Raw genomic sequence first — 22,722 nt, 5'->3', positions numbered from 1 at the left:
GTAGGGCATACATTGAAGGAATGAAGCAGCCCTGTTGGAGACAACAGAGATAAGAGAACAATGTGAGATCATGAATTATTTATCTTCAGAATTCTGTTGATGAATTTACACCTTCCCAGTACATGAGAAAGAACACTTTAAAACATTTATGGATTTTGTATTTCCCTAAAGGCTTAATGAATTAGAAGATCAGCTTGGAATATGTGGGTGGGTCTGTGGTATAGTCTTCTCCATTCTTTGTAATAATGGAAAATAGCTATTACGTAAATAATTCAAAGCCACAGATAATTCAAAGACCTAATTTGTATAGCACCAGATAGGTACAGGAGAATAGAAAGTAGAATAAGGGTAGAATGATGTCTCCACACATTGCCAAATTCTTTTTGGATGGCATAGGGCAAGAGTTCTTAATTTTCTTTGTATCATGGACCCCTTTGGCAGTCTGGTGAAGACTAGAGATCTTGTCTTATAATAATAATTTCTTGTAATAATGTTTTAAATGCATAAAGTAAAGCACATTGGATTACAAATCAAACCTATTCTATTATATTGAAATACAGTTATCAAAATATTAAAGGAAATGTTCAAGGACCATAGGTTGAGAAGCTTTGGCATGGATCAAGCTACCTCTTTAGCCTAATTCAGTCACACATATTGAGCTGAGGGAGAACAAACAGAGAAACAACTAAAGTGAAAGTTGTCCTTTCTGCCTAGTCTGAAATCAGAGAACCAATTTCTGGTCACACTAGTCATTTTGTGGCTTTGACACCGCTCCTTCCCTTCAGCCCCCTTCACTTACTCCTCTTGACCAGGTCATTGAGTCACCCTAGGGCACAACTTCCTTATCCATAAAATGAGTGGATGGGCTATCCCTAAGATCCTTTCTAGCTCTAAATCCTGTGATCCTTCTGGACTGCTTCCCGGGATATCTACCACACCTGCTCTGTCCTAATTAGGTACTGTTGTGGATTATCCTCTTCTGTTCATTCTTCTCTCTCTTGTTACCTGTCTTCTGGCCATTTAAACGCCCATTATCACATCCACAGGGACAGAGACTGACAGGGAAATGAAAAGAGTTACACAGTTCCAATTTGTCAATGTTATTGCTTGTTAATCTCTAGTTAAAGATTTGGTGGTGAGTAGGTAGAAATTATTGCTCAAGGCAGGTTTGGGGAAAATCCTTGGATATCAATTATCTCTGATATCATTCTTCCTCATTATTGAATATTTATCAAATCAACTGTATCTTACTTTAAAATCAAACTAGGACATTGGCATTATTTGACTTTATAAGTTTTAGAGCATAACATCTTTTTTTTTTTGAGGTGTCTAACTTTTCTTTGTTTAAAAGGAAGGGATAGGAAATGACCTTCAATAAAAGATGGAACATTTCAATTCATAGATTATATAAATATGTATAATATGTATCATATTATATATTTATATCTATATAAAATTAGCACCCTGCTTGCAATAAACAAATTCCCCAAAGCCCACAGATAAAAAAACATCCAAGAGAGTTTTATTTTCTTTTACCCTGAGTTTTAGTCTTCTGAAGGAATGACTTTCATAGTTCCATACCATAAGACACAGGTTCTTAAAAATAAGTAACCATTTTACTTACTGACTTTCAGAAACTCTCCAGGCCAGCACTCCAGCATTTCATTCTGTTTCTTCTCTCATGCCCCACTGCAGCAAAAGACAGGAAAAATAAATAGAACTATTCATATTTTTTGCCTGATTAAGCTATGAAGTAGATCACAGATTACCTCAAAGGTTGATAGCAAGCAGCAGCCAACATGTGCCTTTCAAGTAAGCAGAAAGTATTTATAGACAAATGAAGATTGCTGTTTTAATCATTAAATGAGAATTATGGAGAGCAAAAGTAAACAGAAGAACTTTTGAGTATTCTAGCTCTATTAGAAACCACAGTAGAAAGCGAGAATGATTGCAAATAGGAAAAGAGAGCATTAGGAACAGATGGGCTGTTATTTTAAAACTGGGTTCAATGGGTAGTATAAATAATGAAGAATAAAATATTTTTGAAGCCAGTGTTGGTTAATGTTTTGTTCAAAATTCTCCTGTTGGTTAGTATGTTATTTATAATATAACCTACAATGGGTTAAGTATGTTTTTTCACATTTTCAGTAGGACTCAATCTAAATTAAATTTCTAAGTTTAAAAACTTTTCTAATACCATTACCTGATTTCTCCAGCACAGTTTGGGAATCAATAAATTAATCAATTATCAAGCATTAATTAAGCACCTATCATATCTCAGACACTGTGCTACTTCTGAGAATACATAAACAAAAAATGAAACAGGCTCTGCTATGAAATAAATACCAGGTGATATGGGGAGGAGGAAGAGGACATGGGCTTCTAGATGATTCAGAAAAGGCCTTGCATAGAAGACTTTGCATGAGTTGAGCTTTGAAGAAAAGTTGAGATTCTAAGAGGCAGAACTGAGCAAGTATAGGTAGGTGGAACAGTTGTCATCTATGTGGTACACTGCATAGAGCAGTGGACAGGGGCATGAAGATTTGAGTTCAAATCTTGCCACAGACACTTACAAGTGACATGACCCTGGACAAGCCCCTTTGCCTCTCTCACACTCACTGTCTTTGTAAAATGAAAACAATGATAGCACCTACCTCGCAAGGTTGTCGTGAGGTTCAAATGAGTTAACATATATATAAACCAGTTTTCAAACCTTAATGCACTATATAACTACTATGTAATATTACTATTATTCTGAATATGAGAGCCATCTTGTGCAAAGGCATGGTGATTGAGATGGAATATTGCTCGTAACTGACAGTGAGAAAGCTAGTTTGGCCATACCTTAGAATACAGGAAAAGTAGTCATGTATTATAAACCTGGAAAGATAGGTTGGAGTCAGGTTATGAGGGATTTTAAATGTCAGATAGAAGAGCCGCTATTTGACTCAAGAGGCAAGAGGAACCACAGGAACTATAGGAATATCCCAGCAGCAGCTGTGTGGGGATGAAGCAGAGAGGAGAGAGCCTCATTCAAGGAGAGCAACCAGGATGGTCTAGGGCAGGTTCCCCACTCCTGGTCTAGGGAAGAGCTGTCTGCCCTCCCAAGTACATGGAATGTAGGAATATTTAACAAAATAAAAAAAAATACAATAGAACATAGAGAAATCAGCATGTAGAAGCAGGGATCCTCAAGTAGTGGCTCCAGTTTCTGTCTGAAATTGATACCACTCATTTAGGGGATAAATGGGTGATAAGGGCCTGAACTAGAGGGGTAGCCTTGAGAATGGAGAAATGGGGATGAGTGAGAGAGATGTGGTGGAGGCAGAAGTGACAAGACTTGGTGAGTGATGGGCTATGGAGGAGAATGAGCACCTTCAGATGACTCTGAGATTGTAAGCTCTTAAGTGGTAGAAATAAGGAAATTTGCAGGAAGAGGTATGTGCTTTGAGGGAAAGAGAATGAGCTCCATTTTGAACGTGTTGTGCTAGAAATGCCTACGGGATATTTAGCTAGATGTGGCTGGCTAACAGGTAGCTGTCCATGCCGGACTAGAACTCAGAAGAATATGGAATGAGTTATTACGTGTTAGTTTTCCACATAACTCTTAAAGGACTGAAATCTTTAAAATATTTAATCTTTTTGAATGGAAATAGTTCTGAAATACATTATGTACTTCTTCGGTTTTTTGAACAAGATTATACTGCTCAGAATGTAAACATTTCTTGAAGAGTGAGAGTAAGTTTGAATGTCAATTATAATTTCCTCCATCATCCAGAGGAAACACTTCTGGTACCAATAATAATAACTACCATTTATATAATGCTTTAGGGTTTGCAAAGAGTTTTGTGTATAGAATCATATTTGATTCTCGTAGTAACCCTGTGAAGTAGGTGCTACTGTTCCATTATTGTTCAATTGTTTTGGTCGTGTCTTTGTGAGCTCACTAATATCCCTAACATCTCACTAATATTAGCTGTTACAAAGTACAATACATGGATTTGGAAAGGTCTTACTTACTTTCAAGTTTGATTTTCAGATTTAAGTTCTCCATAGAAACTTTTATTTTAGATTCCTAATGAAAATAATGGACAGCAATATACCATTGGCTTTTCTAGCTTACTTTGGTTGCATCCATATTACTGCATCAAGGAATGAAGGATTTTTTAAGTGGTAATACAATCTTCTTCCCCTGCAAGTCAAAGTTAGTCCTCAGTGATTTCTAACATTCCCTGTCCTCCCGTGCTACTCTGCAACCTAATGTAAAAGGTCTAAGATCATGTAAGACTCCAGTAATCTTAATTTTATTTAAGTCATCACTGTGGTACAAATACATATTGGTACAAGCCCAGGATGTTAAAATACAATTTAGTACCTAAACACTTGCCCTCTTATTAAAATTAAACACAAGACTTCTGCCTCACACTGCTAGCTAATTCTTCGTAAAGGTAGGGTATTTTAGATAAAATTCTCTCCTCCCACAGCAAGCTAATGTACAAGAAATAGACTTTAAATGAAAGTGTATCTCAGCTAGGAAAGCAGACGACATTGTTTTATGGGCAGTTGGAGGTTCACAGAAATAGCAATCACTCAGCTACCAGAGTGATAAATTAAATCTGGGGGCGGAGAAAGAGAGGGAGGAAAGAAGGTGAGATGGAGGATAACACAGGAGGTAAGTTGAGAGGGGAAAATGGCTCATGAGCCAGCTCATCGCTGCACAATAGGATGACCGCAGAAAGGGAAAGAGAAAATTGCATCTGGCTTCAGTGTTTATGTTTTTGATAGAAATGTGCAAATCATTCCCTTTGCTTCCAGTGCTGTCATGGTCCATCACTTTAGTCCATTTTCACCTTGTGAAGGAATTCTGAATGGGCCTTCCTGCTCTGGCAGCTAATTAATCTCTCACAAGTCTGTTCTTGCAGTCTGTCTGCCTGGGATGCCCCCCATACCTTAAGCCAGTGATTCATGACAAATGTACTTTTTTTTTTTTCCTTCTGTGTAGTGTTCTTTTCCCTTAAGCTGAATGAAGACACATCCTTCCTCTTGTCTTTTGGAAACTACATAAATTATAATTACTCAGTAAGATATTTTTAACTTCCCACCACAAATTAACATCACTCAAAATTGCTTGAGTTTTAATGAAAACTAGTAAATCCTCAATATGTTATAGATAGAAAAATATATAAAGAATATTTTCAAATATATCAATAGTAAGAACAGTTAAGAAGAGACACACGTATTACTTGATTGTTTATGCTGTGTAGATGTGTTAATTTGTTTTGATGTTAAGTTTTTAAACCTGGTTTCAAATTCTATCTCAGCTACTAAGTACTTTAAGATTCTGGTCAAATCATAGATACTCTCTGAGCCTCAGTTTCTACATCTGTAACATGAAAGTGTTGAACTCCATGACCTTTGTAGTTCTTTCCAGGTCTATGACTCTATGAGCTTATGTTTCTTTAGTAGGGTTGTTTTTTTGTTTTTTGTTGTTGTTTTTTTGTCCCCTGCCCCTACCCAGCACTCTCAACAATATAAGCAATACCTTGAGGCTCTGTCCTTTGTTCTTTTCTTCTTGTATACCACGAATCTCTTCTTGGCTCCTGTGGCTTCAGCTCTTAGTTGTATGCAGACCAATGCCAAATTTATGTCTCTATTCTATCTGAGGCAGCAAAATGGTGGAATGAATAGAGTTGGAGTTAGAAAGTACTGAGTTCTAATTCTGCCTCAGATATTTATTACCTGTGTGATCCTCACCAGTCACATAGCCTTTCTCAGCCTCAGTTTTCTTATCTGTAAAATGGGGGTAATAATAGAACCTTCCTCAGAGGGTTGTTGTGAGGATCAAATGAGATAATGTAGGTAAAACATTTTGCAAACCAGCTTTTATTAGCTCCAGCTCCTGCCTCTCTTTTGATCTCCATTTTCAACTGTCAACTTGATGTCTCCACTTTGTTCTTCAATGGCACTTCAAGTTCACAATGTCTGAAATAGAACTTATTATCTTTGCACAAAATCTGCTCTCCTCTGACTTTCTTTATAAGAACAAGTATCTGTTGCTGAAAAAAATAATTTGATGAAATAGTTCAATGGTTAAAACCCTGCTATGAAAGATAATTATTTGTTAGGTGAATTAAGAACCTTTGCCTTGATTGAAAATGTGAAGAAACTGACTATAGCCTACAAAATTTCAAAACCAAGATCCCTACACAGTTGTGGAAATTCAAATCCATGAACACATATTGACATTAATAAAAGTTAATTAGTGTTGAAAATGTAAAACTAAACAGAAAACGTGATTAATAAATTTCATAATAGTTCTTCATCTTCAGTGACTTTTATTAGATGACAGTATTCCAATATGGGCCTTAGCTCAATAAAATAGACAAGGTGGAACAGAGCTCAAACCAGTATTCTTTCTTTCTCTATTCCTTAACCCAGTGCTTTGCCTAAAGTAGATGCTCAACATGTAACATAGTCCTTGACCCATCTTAACTTCCCATAAGAGCTAAAAGAGCAATGTTTGGGTAGAAAGGTTCTGCCCTTTGCCTTCCCTTCCATACAGCCCCTCCCCTTCCCCAAAGATGTCCAATGCCTACTCATCTTCCAAGGTCCACCCCAGTACTACCTCTTCCATGAAGTTTTAGTTAGTGTTCCCAGCAGTCATTTCCCTCTCATTTGAACATCTTTCTTAGGGCATTTTCCAGAGTCCCGACGAAGTGACATTTAAAATGATACCTTCTTCCATTAACTCCATTAGTTCACCAACACCTTGCCATGAGCTCTTTATGTAGATGAAGAGAGAATCCTTCCATCTGGCATTAGAAGGAGGGCGTGGAAGAGAGAAGCAGTGACCCTTGGGTTTTTTTGTCTTCCTTCTCCTAACCACCTTTTCTTTTCAAGCATGCCTTGAAAATAAAAATGCATAAAGAAGTAACATCTGCTGCTATTGATGAATTGACCAGACTTAAGCTAAAAACATCTCTAATAAAATTTGAAAAGGCACAAAGTGACTACAGACCTTCAGGCTCAGTGATATCCTAGGCAAGATATCAGGATGGGCTAGGGGAAGTGACCTGGAATAGTCATTGAAAAATATAAGTTCCCCTCTTCCCCTTCCTCACCTTCTGACTGACTGATATAATGGCCATAGGCCACTTGCTGAAATTTTTCATTGTCTCTTTTCCCCCCACTTACTACAAAAGGTAAAAAAATGAGAAAATAGAAAAAAAAACCAGGAGTGATTTGGGAGTGAAAAGCTATTTTTAAGATAATGCTCTTAATTGGTCATTCTTTTTTAGATTTCCTCTCATTTTGATTATTTTGGGGAGTGTGTTTTTAGTTCTTCCTCATTTTTAGGGGAAAAAACCTTTAAACATCAGAAAGTTTACTATTTTAATTGTCATTTTAGTATTGCTCTTACCTTTCCAATTGTCTTTTTTTTTTCTCCATCTACAGTGAAAGATGCAGATATACCTTACGTGGTCACACAGACTCAGTCAACAGCATTGAATTTTTTCCTTTTTCCAATACTCTTCTCACCAGCTCTGCAGACAAATCCCTGTCTATTTGGGATGCTAGAATGGTAAGTTAATTATTTGACCTCTTTGAAGATGTCTAAAGATTACAGTTAGCCAAAAAATGGTATACATAACTTATGGGCAACCAAGTAAGGGAATTGGGGGTGAATACTAACTGGATCCCTGGACATTTGGATTATAGTATCGTCAGGCAAGTGAGAAGATTTCATATATAAGCATGATTGCTTCTTCATTTATTTATTGATTCATTTACTAAAAAAATTTATTGAGCATTTGTTGCATGAAAAAAAATATTGTGTTAGGTGCTATGATAGAAATAAAAATACAAAACTCTACACCCAATAATTTTAAAATCAGAATTCAACACAAGGGACTCTGGGAGAGCCCACAGTAAAATGTGTTCCTGAAATCCAAAAAGTGTCAATTTGTAATACAATATTATTTCCAAAAGTCAGTGTATCAACTTTTTCACTAATGTGAGTTTTCCTTCTATCTATACAAACCATAAGCTCTACATGTCCTCATTCTGTTCAGTCCTTTTCCATGACCTCGCATTCATCTTCTACGTGTGATTCACCCAACATCTTATTCTCATCTCTATTTTTAATGTTTTGTGGGCACCAGGGCCACCTTTAGGCTGCCTATACCTTTATCTGTCTCCACTCTCACCATTTGCTCTGCTCACCTTTCCCAATTATACATTTCTTGAATATGCAATACAATTTTCTTTATGCCATGTGTGTATATAGCTCATCATAGGGTAATGGGGTGATCCACAGAACCCTTGCTCTGCTGGAATGGGGCACTTCCCATGAAGCCTAGATGACTAGGCTATGGAACTGGGCATACACATTTGAAGGAAGAGGCTTTCCTTGTCACCCCTATACAATATTAAATATGTAACAACCTGCTGGTTGCTGTCTTATGTTTCCTCATGTTATGTGACAGATTAGGATGAGCATATAAACTACTCGTAACTATTGATCTCTGCTCACCTAAGACTATACATTCCATAGTTAATGCTTAGGGCTCTTCTGAAAAAGACATGAATTGCTTTGTCGCACAATTCAGTCTGAACACTGAGGATGAGTAGGTGCAGTGTAAGGGATGAGACTATGTCCACCAGTGTAGATTATCACAGAGTCATATCTGCTTTTTGGCCCTTATGGAAACCTCTAGACTAGATGATCTCACCATGCTTCTTCCTGACTCTTTAAAGTGGCTCCCTTATGCCCCAAAGATAAAATAGAAACTCTTCTATTTGACTTTTTTTTTCAATTTTTACATTTTCATTTGAAATTTTGAATTCCCAATTCTATTTCTCCCTCCCTTCTTCCCTCCCATCTGCCCTCTCTAATATGGTAAGCGATCAGATATAGGTCATGCATGTGCAATTATGTAAAACATTTCCCTGTTAGTCATTTTGTATGAGAAGAGTAGAATTAAAAGAAAAAAAAGAAAGAAAGTGAAAAATAGATTCTTCAACCTGTATTCAAATAATATCAGTTCTTTCTCTGAGGTGGATAATTTGCTTCATCATTAGTCCTTTGGGATTGCCTTGGATCATTATATTGCTGAGTATAGCCAAGTAATTCATAGTTCTTCATTGAGCAATATTCCTGTTATTGTCTACAATGTTCTCTTGGTTCTATTGACTTCAGTTTGTATCAGTTCATGTAAGTCTTGCCAGGTTTTTCTGAAATCATTCCACCCATCATTTCTAGCACAATAATATTACATTACAATCATATACTACAGCTTTAGCCATTCCCTTTGCTTTCCAATTCTTAGCCACCACAAAAAGAGCTGCTCTAAATATTTTTTTGTGCAAATAAGTCCTTTTTTTCTTTCTTTTTTGGATGTCTTTAGGATATAGACCTGGCAGTGGTATTGCTAGATCAAAGGGTATTCAGAGTTTTATAGCCCTTTGGGTATAGTTCCAAACTGCTCTCCAGAACAATTGGATGAGCTCACAACTCCACCAATAGTGCGTAAGTGTCCCAGTTTTCCAATAACCCCTCCAACATCCAACATTTTCCTTTTTTGTCATATTAGCCAATTTGATAGGTGTGAAGTGGTACCTCGGAGTTGTTTTAATTTGCATTTCTCTAATCAATAGTGATTTAGATTATTTTTTCATATGCCTATAGATTGCTTTGATTTCTTTGCCTGAAAACTGCCTGTTTCATATCCTTTGACCATTCATCAGTTGGGGAATGACTTGTATTTTTATATATTTGAGTTCTCTATATATTTGAGAAATGAGGCCTTTATCAGAGATACTTGTGACGAAATTTTCATCTGGTTTTCTGCTCTCCTTATAATTTTAGTTGCATTGTTTTTTTGATGCAAAAACTTTTTAAATTTTATATAATCAAAATAATCTAGTTTATATTTTGCAATGTTCTCTATTTCTTCTTTGGTCCTAAATTCTTCCCTTATTCATAAATCTTATAAATCAGAAAAACTATCCCATGCTCTCTTAATTTGTTTGTGATATTATCCTTTATGTGTAAATCATGTACCTACTTTGGCCTTATCTTGGTACATGCTGTGAGATGTTGGTCTATACCTAGTTTCTGCCATGCTATTCCCAGTTTTCCCAGCAGTTTTGCTCAAATAATGAGTTTTTGTTCCAAAATCTTGGATCTTTGGGTTGGTCATATATTAGATTACTATGTTCACTTACTATAATGTAGTTTGTACCTAATCTATTCCACTGATCCACCACTCTATTTCTTTCCAGGGGGAATTGAGGCCACATGTGGCCTTCTAGTTCCTTGGGTACAGCTTTTTGACTGAGTCCAAGTTTTACAGAACAAATCCTTTTATTAAGGGGATTTGTTCTGTGAAGTTTGGATTCGGTCAAAGGGCCACAATTGAGGACCTAGAGAGATACATGTGGCCTTGAGGCCAGAGGTTCCCCACTCCTATAGCCAGTACCAGATTGTTTTGATAATTATCACTTTATAATACAGTTTGAGATCTGGTATGGCTAGACCACCTACTTTTCCATTTTTTTTTCATTGATTCCCTTGATATCCTTAAGCTCTTGTTTTCCAGATGAATTTCATTTTTATTTTTTTCTAGTTCTATAAAATAATGTTTGATAGTTTGATTGATACAGCACTGAATAAATGGATTAGTTTAGGTAGAATTGTCATTTTTGTTATATTGGCTTGGCCTATCCATGAGCAATTAATATATTTCTAATTGTTTAGATCTTTAATTGGATAAAAAATGTTTTATAATTGTGCTCATATAGTTGCTGGGTTTATCTACTTGACTTTTAAAGCCCTTTACACTCTGGCCCCAGGTTCCAGCCTTGAGATATATATACATACATACATACATACATATATATATATATATACACACATACATATATACATATATATATATACTTATATATATTTATATATCAAAGCCTTTCTAGATCTCATCTGATGACACCTCTCCCAACTACTTTGGGTTTATGTTGTCTAAACAGAATAACTGTCAGATTAGAGACAGACTGAGGATGGTTGGTTGCCGTGGGTAACATGATAAACAGGAGAGAGTGCACAGTGGCAACCTACCTGCCAAGTTACATGATGGGCACAATAGTGACTAGTGGAAGGCAGGTTAAGCGGGTCACGGACAAAGCATTTGTTACATCTTAACTTTTTCATTCTCTACATTTTTCGAGGGCCACCCCAAATCCTTTGGTGGGCCACAAGCAACCCATGGGCTGTATGTTGTACAGGTTTGTCTTAGAGGAAAAGAGGGACTATATGAGGTGGAGATAAGAAGCCACTGCATTCTAGGAATGGGGGTGGTGTCCAGTGCCAAAGGCACGGAGAGAGAGGAGATGAAATATTATATATAAGGAACAGAGAAATCCAGTTTTGCCAGATTGTTGAGTGTGGGAGAAAGAACAATATCTAATAAGGCTAGAAAGATAGGCTGTTTAAGACTGAAAGCTAAATGGAAGAGTTTATATTTTATGCTAGAGGCAGTAGGAATTCACCAGAGTTAGTTTAACAGAGAAGCCACATGGTCATGTTTCCACCTAAGGAAAATTAATTTGATAGCGATGTGTAGGATGGACTGGAGTGGTGAGAGATTTGAAGCAAAGGGACAAATTAGGAAGCTGTTGAAATAATTGAGGCAAGAAAACAAAGGTGCCAGTGTAAGCCCAGAGAAGATTTTGAATTTTGGAGATATGGAGAGATGGATGAGAACCCTCTACATAGAATCCCTACCCTTTCCAATTCTACAGACTATAGGTACAAGGAAAAATGTTGGTTTTAGGGTCATGCTACTTGTATTTGAGTCTTTGCTTTGTCTTAATGTGTATGTGACCTTGGACAAATCATATAACCTCTCTGTGCTTCAGTTTTATCATTTGAGAAATTAAAATGTTGGGCTGCATGACCTTTATGGACTCTTCCAGCTACTTTTCTATGCTGCTATATTAATTTGATCTATGAACAGCACTTGGATTGCTCAGTAGGGACCTCCAAAGAAGCAAAATGGTGAATCAGTATTGATTAAATTACCTTCTGATGATGGGAGCCCTCCTGTATAGTACAGGTTTTGAAAATTGTTTCTATGCTGAAAGATGTTTTCTCATGTTCCATTGTAGATGGCCACACCACCTACATAGCTCTTACTGCCTGTCGCTTATTTCCATTTAGACTTTACTGAAAGTAAGTTTCATACATAGTAATTTTAAAAATTACTACACATAAAATACAAACATTCATACCTGTAGTCTATATAATATCAAAGAGAGAATCAGCAGTCCAGAAAAAAGGAAATATTAGTAGCATTTAAAAAGATTCTCTATATTTGAAATTTACATAAAAATATAAACAGGAGTATTAATGTAACTAATCTTAATTTTGCTTAATTTCGTGTGCCCTAAACATTATTTGGTGAGAAATAAATTGGGTCAAATGTGTGAAGAATTTGTGTACCAAATCAATTATAGCCCAACTAAGCAATAACATTGTATACTACATTTTCTTTTCTTTCATTTTCTCTTTGTTTCTGTTTCTCTCATTTTAATTTGTTTTTATAGTAAATTTATGAGGCTGTTATTCTCATGTTATTCAATTTAGTGATTACCAGCTTTTCTTTCATTGTCTTCTTAAACTGTATATTTGTTATATTGTTGTATTTAATTTACAATGAAGTTGTATGCAACTTACAATGAATATGCTGTTTGTAATCCAGGTTTTCCTTTATGACTTTATAGTTTTTATTATTATTATGGGAGGCAGTATGGTTCAGTAGACAAAAACTGGAACTGGAGTAAGAAGAGAGGTGTCTGAATCTTGGTTCTGCTATTAACCATTGGTTTGCAGGGGGCAAGTCAATTAACTGCCCATAAGCCAAGTTTCTTCATCTATAAAATGAGGAATTTAACTCGATGTTACCCCCAAAACGTTATGTTCTAAAAAAGTAGCGTTAGTGGCTTATTTGTATATTTTGATCTTAAAGCATAAATCAAAATTTAAAAATTAAGCAGAAATGATTTTTAAAAAGCATCATTCTACATATAAAAAGAAAACATTTGGAGGATGATTCTATGAATCTTTGTTCATTTACAAAAAAAAAAATATGCTAAGATCTAAAAGTCCTAGAATTTAGGCACTGCAAAAGATTTAGATTAACGCTGCCTTTAAGCATTTTTTGTGCTCAGCTTTTACTGACTGGAGATTTATTGTTACAAGTGTTTTCCCCCTCCTCACAAAGTAGCTATTGTAAGAATAATGTATGTCACTTATTTGCATCCATTATCTAATATAAAAAGCTAAAGGATTAGTGCTTGACAGGAAGATTGCTTTTTAAAATGACATTGATTTTTCATGTCTGCCTTAAATATCTAGAGTATTTTTAATATTATGCCAATTCTTTTAAATAAAAATACATACAAGTAAATAAGAAAACCCATATTTCAAGGCAAAATGATGATTAGGTTAGAGATTTGGGTAAGGATTTGGGTTTTTCATTAGAGGTCATATCAACTTTATTTCTTTCAGGAGAAAATGTTTAAGATATTTCAGAGTAAAATCAAATTTTGTCTGTATGTGAGATAAATACGTATACTAAAACAGTTTAACTTTATTTTTGAACAATTTATTGTTTATTCTTCTCTTCTTTTTTTTTTACACTTAATAGTATTTTTTCCAATTACATGTAAAGGTAATTTTCAACATTCATTTTTGTATGAAGATTTTGAGTTCCAAATTTTTCTCCCTCCTTCTCTTCCCTGCCCCCTCACCTCCCCAAGACAGCATGCAATTTGATATAGCTTTATATATGTGCAATCATGTTAAATAGTTTAATTTTGAAAGTCAGTGTTAGTATGTAAAGAATTAACACAGATATGAATAAGTACCAAAGCATATAAAAGTTTATGGACTTATTATTGATCAGCAAGGTACATTTGTAAAATGGACTCTCTCTTTAAAAATCATTAGTATTTAAAGCAATGGAAAATTAATTTAACTTTGGGTAATCACCATAATTATATAGTAAAAGAACTTTATTTTAAAAGATTGACATTAACATTTTACCAATTTAAAAAAAAACCTGGCTCTTACTTCACAACTGGGCAGAAAACTTTCTTTAGCATAATAATCATTAAAAATATTTGATTTGTACTTGGACCTGCTAATTACAAAAGGTGAGTGCCTAATTTCCCTTACCTAGTTACAAATATAACACAGAGACACTAGTGAATCTCTGTTACCTGAAAAGAGGAACAGTTTAATTTTTCTGTAGTAGCTGAAAGATTTAGTACAAAATTACTATCTCTGATCTCAGCTAGCTTACAGTTTTAAATATATAAGCAGACAAAAGTACATATGTAGGATAATGAGAGACAGACAGACAGAGAGAAGACAGAGACACAGAGAGAGACAGACAGACAGAGAGACATACACACAGAGGAGGGAGGGAGAGAGGGAGGGACAGAGAGAGACAGAGACAGACAGAGACAGAGACAGAGAGAGACAGAGACAGAGACAGAGAGAGAGAAAAAGAAACAGAGATAGAGAGAGAGATCAAGAATAACATGTGAGCTGAGCTTTGAAGGAAGCTAAAGATTCTAAGAAATGGTGGTGAAGAGTTGGAAATTCATTCCAAATATGGGGATAGTCTGTGCAAAGGAATGCAGATGAACAATTGAATTCTGAGTTCAGGGAATAGACAGAATGCCAGTTTGGTTGAAAGTTAGAGTACATGAAAGAAGGTAAAGTACAATAATCCTGGAAAGACAGGCTGGAATCAAACTGGGAAGGATTTTAAAGGCTATATGCAATAATCTGTATTTTAGCCTAGAGGCAGTAGTCAGCTATTATAGGTTCCTGAGCAAGAAAATGACATGGTTAAATGTGTGATTTAAGAATATTATTCTGACAGTTACAAAAGGAATTTATTGGAGAGAGGAGAAGCTGGAATCTAGCATTTCATTTAGAAGGTCGTTGCAATGGGTCAGTCAAGAGGGAAGAGGAAGGGAATAAACATTAATTGAGTGCCTACTATGTGCCAAGTGTTGTTCTGCTTTACAAATATTATCTCACTTGATTCTCACAACAACCCTGTGATATAGATTCTATTAAGAGCTCCATTTTACAGTTGAGGAAACTGAGGCAAACAAGTTAAGTTATTTGCCCAGGGTCACATAGCTAATAAGTATCTGAGGCTGGACTTGAACTTAGGTCTTTCTGACTCCAGTCCCAGCTCTATCCAGGTGATGAAGGTCTTAAGTAGCGTGGTGGCTGTGTGAGTAGAAGGAAGAGAGAAGATATGAAAGATATTATGGAGGTAGAATTGAAAATACTTGGCAACTGACTGGATCTGTAGGGTAAGGGAGAAGGAAGGGTCAAAGATGACTTCAGGTTGCAAACCTGGGTGACTGGAAGGATTGACATATACTCAACAGAAATGGAGACATTTGAAAAAAGTTTTTTTTTGGTTTTTTTTTGGGGGGGTGGGAGTGGGGGAGTGCAGATAAGTTCTGTTTTGGACTTGATTGATTCAAAACTTCTAAAGGACATCCCATTGGATGTCTAACAGGCAATGAAGGAACTAGAACAGAGGAAAGAGACTAGGACTAGATATAGAGCTCTGAAAATCATTCACATAGACATGGTGACTGAGCCTTAGCGATGTGGTGAAATCGGCAGTTGAGCTGCTAAAGTAAGTCAGCACTAGAGAGGGAAAATAGGGAGAGGGGAAAAAATGGTCCCATTTTAAAATAAAGTCCCATTATAATGTTGCTATCAGAGAACAAGAATGCTATACTCTAAATAAACTTTAAATATTTTATGAAAAATTCAATATTTATAAGGAACCACCACAGAATTTGAATGAGTGACTAGAGCCATTATTAAACACTTACTATGTGCCAAGCACTACTAAGCACGGGGCCATAAACAGAAGAAAACACGACAGTCTCTGCTCTGAAAGGGCGGTGGGGAAAGAGAAACATAAAGGAGAGACATAGGGAGGGAGAGGGAGAGGGATAAGTGCAGTGACAAGACTTGGAAATGGTGGCTAAGAAGCGAAAGGGAGTCCTGACTCTGAGAAAGATGGGGCGAAAGGTCACTCATCAGAGCCCAGGATTGTTGGGAACTGGATGGAGTCCCAGCACTCATCTAGTCCAAATCATACCCAAAAGGAATCCCAATATATTATACTTGATAACTAGTCACACAGCCTCTATTTAAAGACCTCAGTGAGGGATTCAAATGCTTCTGCATTTAAACGTGCATCTCTTGTGGCAGACAATTTTACTTTTGGATAGTTCTAATTACTCGGAAGTTTTTTTTTTCTGACATCAAATCTAGAATTGACTGTTAATTCACAACAAAATAAAAATAGGGTAAACCTCTAATCAAAACTACCAAATTATCATCTATGTTTTAATCAGAAAGAGATTAAAAAAATCATGGACTATAGATTCCAATAGCAATGGAGATCATGCTTTGGCAAATAATAAAACTGAAACAATAGTTGGCTGAAATGTTTAATAACAATGTTTTCTAATCTTATTTCCTTTGAAAATAGTGGGCTTATGAAATTATGCCAAAAATCTGATCCAAAAAAGAAAGTGAATGACTTAGCCTAGCTATTAGTAAGATATAGAACAATCTATTTTTGCACATCTCTGGGATCAGTTAGTATTAAAAGAAATCCTTCATTTTTAAAGTGAAATGTGAATATTATACAGTGGATTGTTTTCACATAAATTGGTTTTAAGTCTTCCTTTCACATTATTAATCACATCCTAGTCTTAAATCATTAACCTATTCCAATAGTTCATTATCAAAGATAATGAATGTGGAGAAACATAAGTCACATCTCGTAAGTCAACTGGACAGATCAGCTCTGAATTTTGTGGGGGATAAGGAGAGAAATATAAATCTTTGTAATTACCAAGTACGGGCTATAAAACAGCTTGCAGAGTTTAGAAACATACAAAATTGCCATGTTTTACGGAGTTACATGCAGGGTTTCCTCTGCAAGGTTATGAAACAACAATAATTCTTTCATTAAAATTAAAAGGAAAGGAGTGTGGTTTCTTTTTTTGAATCAAATAAAAAGTAGGAAATGTAATGTGGGCTCTCTTAGTTTGCCTTTCCAAAACCAATACAGAAAAACTCACCAATAGATATTAATGATTCTAAAGACCATTAGAGCTATATAGAGTGAGTTAATTAACTATTTAAAGAAGAGTGAAAATTGCAAGGTACTTGTGTTAAATTGTTCATTATATAGTGAAAACAGAATTGAATGAGGAATGTCCCTGTAATCACAGTGTTTCAAGAGTAGCCTGGCACATTCCCCAGGTTACTTGTCTTTTGTCTTTTTCTCTGAAGCAGGAATAAAGCGATTCAGACCTGGTTCCCATGCCCTTTCTGGACCAGGTCTAGAGATACTTACCTATTATGCAGTGGATTTCCTGTTTTGTTTTGTTTCGTTTTTTCCTCTGAAAATGAAATCTTAGCATGACTCATCGCGAGATATAGCAAGATCTGCAGAGTCCAGTGAGCTTAACCTGTTTAGTCCTGGTTATTCTGATCCTCTTCTACTTTATCATTCCTTCTGTTGAAATCTGTTGATCCCTGAAATTGACCTCAGATACCAAATGCTAAGCACTTTGGTTTCCCCTGAAGGAGATCTTGTGCACTCTTAAGAGAATTTGATTGTATGAGAGACAGGAATGTGAAATAACAGTGTAAGATACCATAGATTATATCTTTGTACTATACCTGGCTGGGTGGGTAGATAGATAGATAGACAGATAGATAGATAGATATGTGGATTATATAGAGAGATGTATATGTATATATGGATATGTATGTATATGTGTATATATAAGCTACTCTCATACATATGTATATGTAACTACATCTTTAACTACATTTTGTATGCAATAATTCAATTTAATTTAGTGAATCTATATTCATTGCCAATTAAGTACACACAAGTAGTGGATGATAGAGATAAAGCATGGATTACATAGTCCCTTCCCTGAAGGAATTTATAATCTAATAGATGAAATAATACAGAGACATTAATAAACACGATACAAATGACAATACGTAGTGCATCTTCCTCAGATAACTGGAGCATCACCCTTAACCCTCTGAAATTTCCAATATTGTCACTATTTCTTTCAGGAGGAAGAGGTGGGTTCACTTCAGCATTTCTTCTACTTCACTACCTTATCAATTATCATTTAGAGACAAAATAGAGATCATCTTTTTCTCCTTTTCTTTCTCTTCCCACTTTCAGACTGTTGCTTTGGTTTTTTTTTCATCATTTCACCAATATTATTTGTATTTCTCTCCATGACACTAACATAAAACATGAGCAAATATAGTAATATTTGCAATACTGTAAATTTGGTCCCCTTAAGCCAGATATCTCCAGACTGTTTTCACTGTAAATCCTTATCAGCGAAACATTTTTGATATGTTTATATTTTTATCTATAAATAATACATTTATGTACACATGCCCTACTGTACCAATACAAAATTTATATCATAAAACATGTACATATTTATGTGACATTGATATTAAAATATAAATATTAAAAGAATGAAATAAATAATATTTAAATATTTGATTAGAAATGCAAAAAAACCTTTTTGCTCTCACTGAAATATTGTTACTTATAATATTCAGCATAATTGAGTATGCTTCATTTTTTTTGGAAAAAACCTGAATATGTCCTTGGGTACAAGGTAGATTTATTGTTTTGGGGTTTTTTTTTAGCAATTAATTATTCATTTAATTTGATCAATGTAGCTAAGTAAGTTAATTTCTTTTTAAAAAGTATTTTAATTGAAATATACAAAATAAAACAATCCAACAACAAAGCATAATATTAATGAACATGACAGTTTTACTACAGAAATAATGCTTTCCTGTGGGTAGATAGTCACCATATCAATATAAAATATTAAACAAAAATGAATTGTCTCTGGTTTCACCTCAGAAGAATTTTTTTTTTATAAATCAATTCTTTTTTCTTTATATGGCTTTGCTTGATAAATAGTATCCCACCTTAATTTGTTACTTATATCTGGCTATTTTATTTATGCTTCAGTGGACAGGTAGGTGGAACAGTGGATAGAGCACTGGGCTTAGAATCAGGAAGATTCTTCATGAGTTCAAATCTGGCCTCAGAGACTTACTAGTTGTGTGACCTTGGACAAGTCATTATCCTGTTTGCCTCAGTTTCTTCATGTGTAAAATGAGCTGGAGAAGGAAATGGCAAACCAGTCCAGTATCTTTACCAAAAAAATCTCAAAATGGAGTCACAGAGAGTCAGACATGACTGAACAAAAAAAATTTATGCTCTGAGATAGCATTCTGTCTGGAGCTACTTCTCCAATTCACACTCATATTAGTGGGCCAAATCACCAAGAGGAAGACTGCTACCACCCCAAATTAGGGTTGTAACTCCAAGGAGCTGGAGATTCCAAAGCCTTAGTTCATAAGCCCCATCACTAGGATCTTCACTAACAATTTCCCAGCCAGGCTCATTTAATTTTTATGAAAGGTCTTCAGTAAAGTAGGATAGTAAGAACAGTTGGCACAAAACATTCTTCCAAAACTGGGGCTACATCGTTCATTCCAAGCCCCAAATATGTAAAATTCATGAGAAAAGCAAGCTAAGAATTACAAGTGGTAATGAGCCACAAGTATAGAGAAGGTATGCGGCCTTTGTACAAGGTCCTGTGTGCTCCTGGTGCCTGGGTGTACTTTTGACTCTTTGTAGCATCCTCGTGAAGTGGGACATCCAGTGAGGCCTCTGGATCTCCTGATCGCTGCACCTAAGTACTCACATCTGCTTGGAATGGAATGTCTAAGGCCTGGAGACAATAAACACAAAAGAAACAGAGGCATCATTTGTTCACAGATACATAGTATCTGGGTGGGAGAAAGGGAAGTCTCCTTCTCCCTTCAGCTCCCTCAGGACATGAAACCTGAGGCTTGCCACCTCCCAGATGTGAGGTGAAAAAAAGAGAGGTGTATACTCTCCTTTTCTCTAGAGACCTTCTGTTTGCCTTTTCTACTCCCAGCAAGAGAGACCTCCAGAGACAGAGAGGAACTTTTTCCTTTCCACTGAAGTCAGGTAGATAAGAGTACTAGGCTTGGAATCTGAAAGACCTGAGTTCAAATTTTGCCTCAGAAACTTACTAGCTCTGTGACCCTGAGCAAGTCATTAAAGTCTGTCTGCTTCAGTTTCCTCAACTGTAAAATGGGGGGTAATGATAGCACCTACCTCCCAGAGTTATGAGGATCAAATATTTCTAAAATGCCTATTCAGTGCCTGGAACTTAGAAGGTGCTTTTAAAAATGCTTTTTCCCCTTTCCTCTCCAGATTTACCAAGTATGGTTCCCTCTGGGGAGTTTGGCTCCAACTCATTTCATTGCTTTGCTGTTAGACTTACTTGCCATTTTTATACATAGCCCAAAATGTGTGACTTAATCTGCTTGGCCAATCACAATGTGCTTCCGATGTGGGCTTTTCATCGACTGGCCCTAAGTCTTATTGTCTTTTCAAAATGATTAGGGGTTTGTCTGCATATCATGATGAGATAATAGAAAAGTTCCTTCTCAATACCTTATTTACTCTGTTTTTTTTATTGTTTATTTGATTGATGGAGGAGTGATGGTGAGTAAGATGCATGGCATCACAGAAGAATGCAATGGACAGGTTAAAGTTTGTGTCTCAGGAATGAGGTTGAGGCAAAAACAATAGTGGGGGGCACCTTGTACTAACTACTATTTGAATGTAACTTTGATTAGTACATTTCAAAGTCATCAGATTTGGAGCTTATTAATATTTTGTGGTAAATTAATGATGTGGCCCATAATCAGATGCCTCAGAAAGGTTATGCAGTACTTGCTTTGCCCTGATGTTATAGCAAAGTTAAGATGTCTGATATGTGAGTGACTGTCCATATTTCATTTTACATGATTTTTAGCTTTAGGGAAAAGTCAGAAAAAACATCTTGAATACACGTATGTGTGTGTGTTTGTGTGTGTGTGTGTTTGTGTGTTTGTAATCATTTAAAAATAGCATGAGTTAAAACTTTCAAAATTCCCTAAGACTGAATAGATGGACATTTATTCCATTGTGTTGCCTACTTTAAAAAAATCAATGCTTTTTTTTGTCTTTTAGTTCTAGTTTAAAAGTTATAGTACGAGAATGGCGCTGTCAATGATGAGTTTTATATAATATTAGTTATACATTTTAGTTATTCTTTTTATACATTTCAATATAACCTTGTAGACTAGTCATTATCAAAAGGCATTTTTGAGTCCCTTTATGTCTCTGGCACTTGGGTAATTGCCATACAAAGAAGTTAATAAATACAGCCTTTTCCTCTGGGAGTTGCAGTATTTGCCTCAAGGCTTCAAAAATCCCTGACTTCTGGAGCATAAGTACTCCCATGGGTATGAAGATTGCAATCCCTCTACAACTTGAAAGACAGTCTTTGAGAAGTGCTATGTCCAGCTCTGTGGCCTCTTCAGCTGAAGTGATCACAAAATCTCAGAATGCCAGAGGGATCTCCGTGGGCATCTATTCCAACCCTTAGTAGAACACATATCTGCATTGCCACACACCTGACAAAGCCTCATCTAGCCTCTACTGAAGTCCTCTATAAAGGGTGGGGGTGGGGAAAAGAGGGGTGAGGTTGGGGGAAGGGGCACACTTCCTCCAAAAGCAGTCCAACATTACTCCTTTCCACAGCTCTAATTGCTAAGTTTTTTAAATTCTTTTCTATCAGATTCTCATCTGAGATTTGCCTCTTTGCAATATCTCTCTATCGCCCCTAGTTCTGTTCAGTTTGGCCATTCTAAATAAAGCCAATCCCTTTTCTCATGAATGGCCTATAATGAATAAAAGAAAAGCTCTTCAGTATAGATTTAATTAATGTCAACAAGTGCATTAATTTCTATTTCAGCTATATTGATGATGCTTGTTTGGCCCATCTTATTTTTAGTTTATCAATCGATCAGTCATCCAGTGTTCATGTAGTAGCTACTCTGTACCAGGCACTGTGTTAGGTCGTGGCAAGGCAAATGCAGAGAAAACAAAGCCCTCCTTCCTGAGAGCATGACTGACCCACTGCAGCTTCCAGGGCAATGGAGGGTCACTATTCACATTGTCCCTAAAAGTGGATTTATCACATCAGTTTGTGTTAGTTGTGATACTTAGTGCCACTGAGTAAACTAGAAGCTTAATTTGATGTCTGTAACGGAACTAAACCTGTCAACCCACAGCACATATTCTGTAATCTTAACCTGAATATGGAGAAGAGGTATGACTCTATATCACCAAACGTGTTATTTGTGATTGATGATGTCCTTATTTATTTATTTTTACTTTATGATAGCTTATATTTATATTTATATGGGCAGCTAGGTTGTTCAGTGGATAGAGCACTGGGCCTGGGGTCAGGACAACTGGAATTCCAATCTGGCTTCGGACACTTACTACCTGTATGACCCTGGGCGTGTCATTTAACTCCTGTTAGCTTCAGTTTCCTCATCTGTAAAATGGGGCTAACAATATCACCTACCTCCCAGGGTTGTTGTAAAGAGAAAATGAAAAAAAGATAGATAGATAGATAGATAGATAGATAGATAGATAGATAGATAGA

The 22,722-nt window shown here is 36.0% G+C and overlaps 1 protein-coding gene across 2 annotated transcripts in view; it reads left to right on the top strand.

Annotated features, from left to right (window-relative positions):
* Positions 1 to 22,722, top strand: part of SPAG16 (sperm associated antigen 16) — a 1,197,624-nt gene that overhangs the window by 746,770 nt on the left and 428,132 nt on the right. For both annotated transcript variants that reach the window (XM_027873434.1, XM_027873435.1), the window contains exon 13: positions 7,456 to 7,582. In XM_027873434.1, the coding sequence (XP_027729235.1) occupies positions 7,456 to 7,582 (127 nt within the window). The remainder of the gene's footprint in view (positions 1 to 7,455; positions 7,583 to 22,722) is intronic.

This window comes from Vombatus ursinus, unplaced genomic scaffold (genome assembly GCF_900497805.2).
Source record: "Vombatus ursinus unplaced genomic scaffold, bare-nosed wombat genome assembly UNPS02014802.1, whole genome shotgun sequence".
Lineage (NCBI taxonomy): Eukaryota > Metazoa > Chordata > Mammalia > Diprotodontia > Vombatidae > Vombatus > Vombatus ursinus.
Note: the sequence above shows the minus strand (reverse complement) of the source record. Positions and strands in the feature narration are given on the sequence as shown.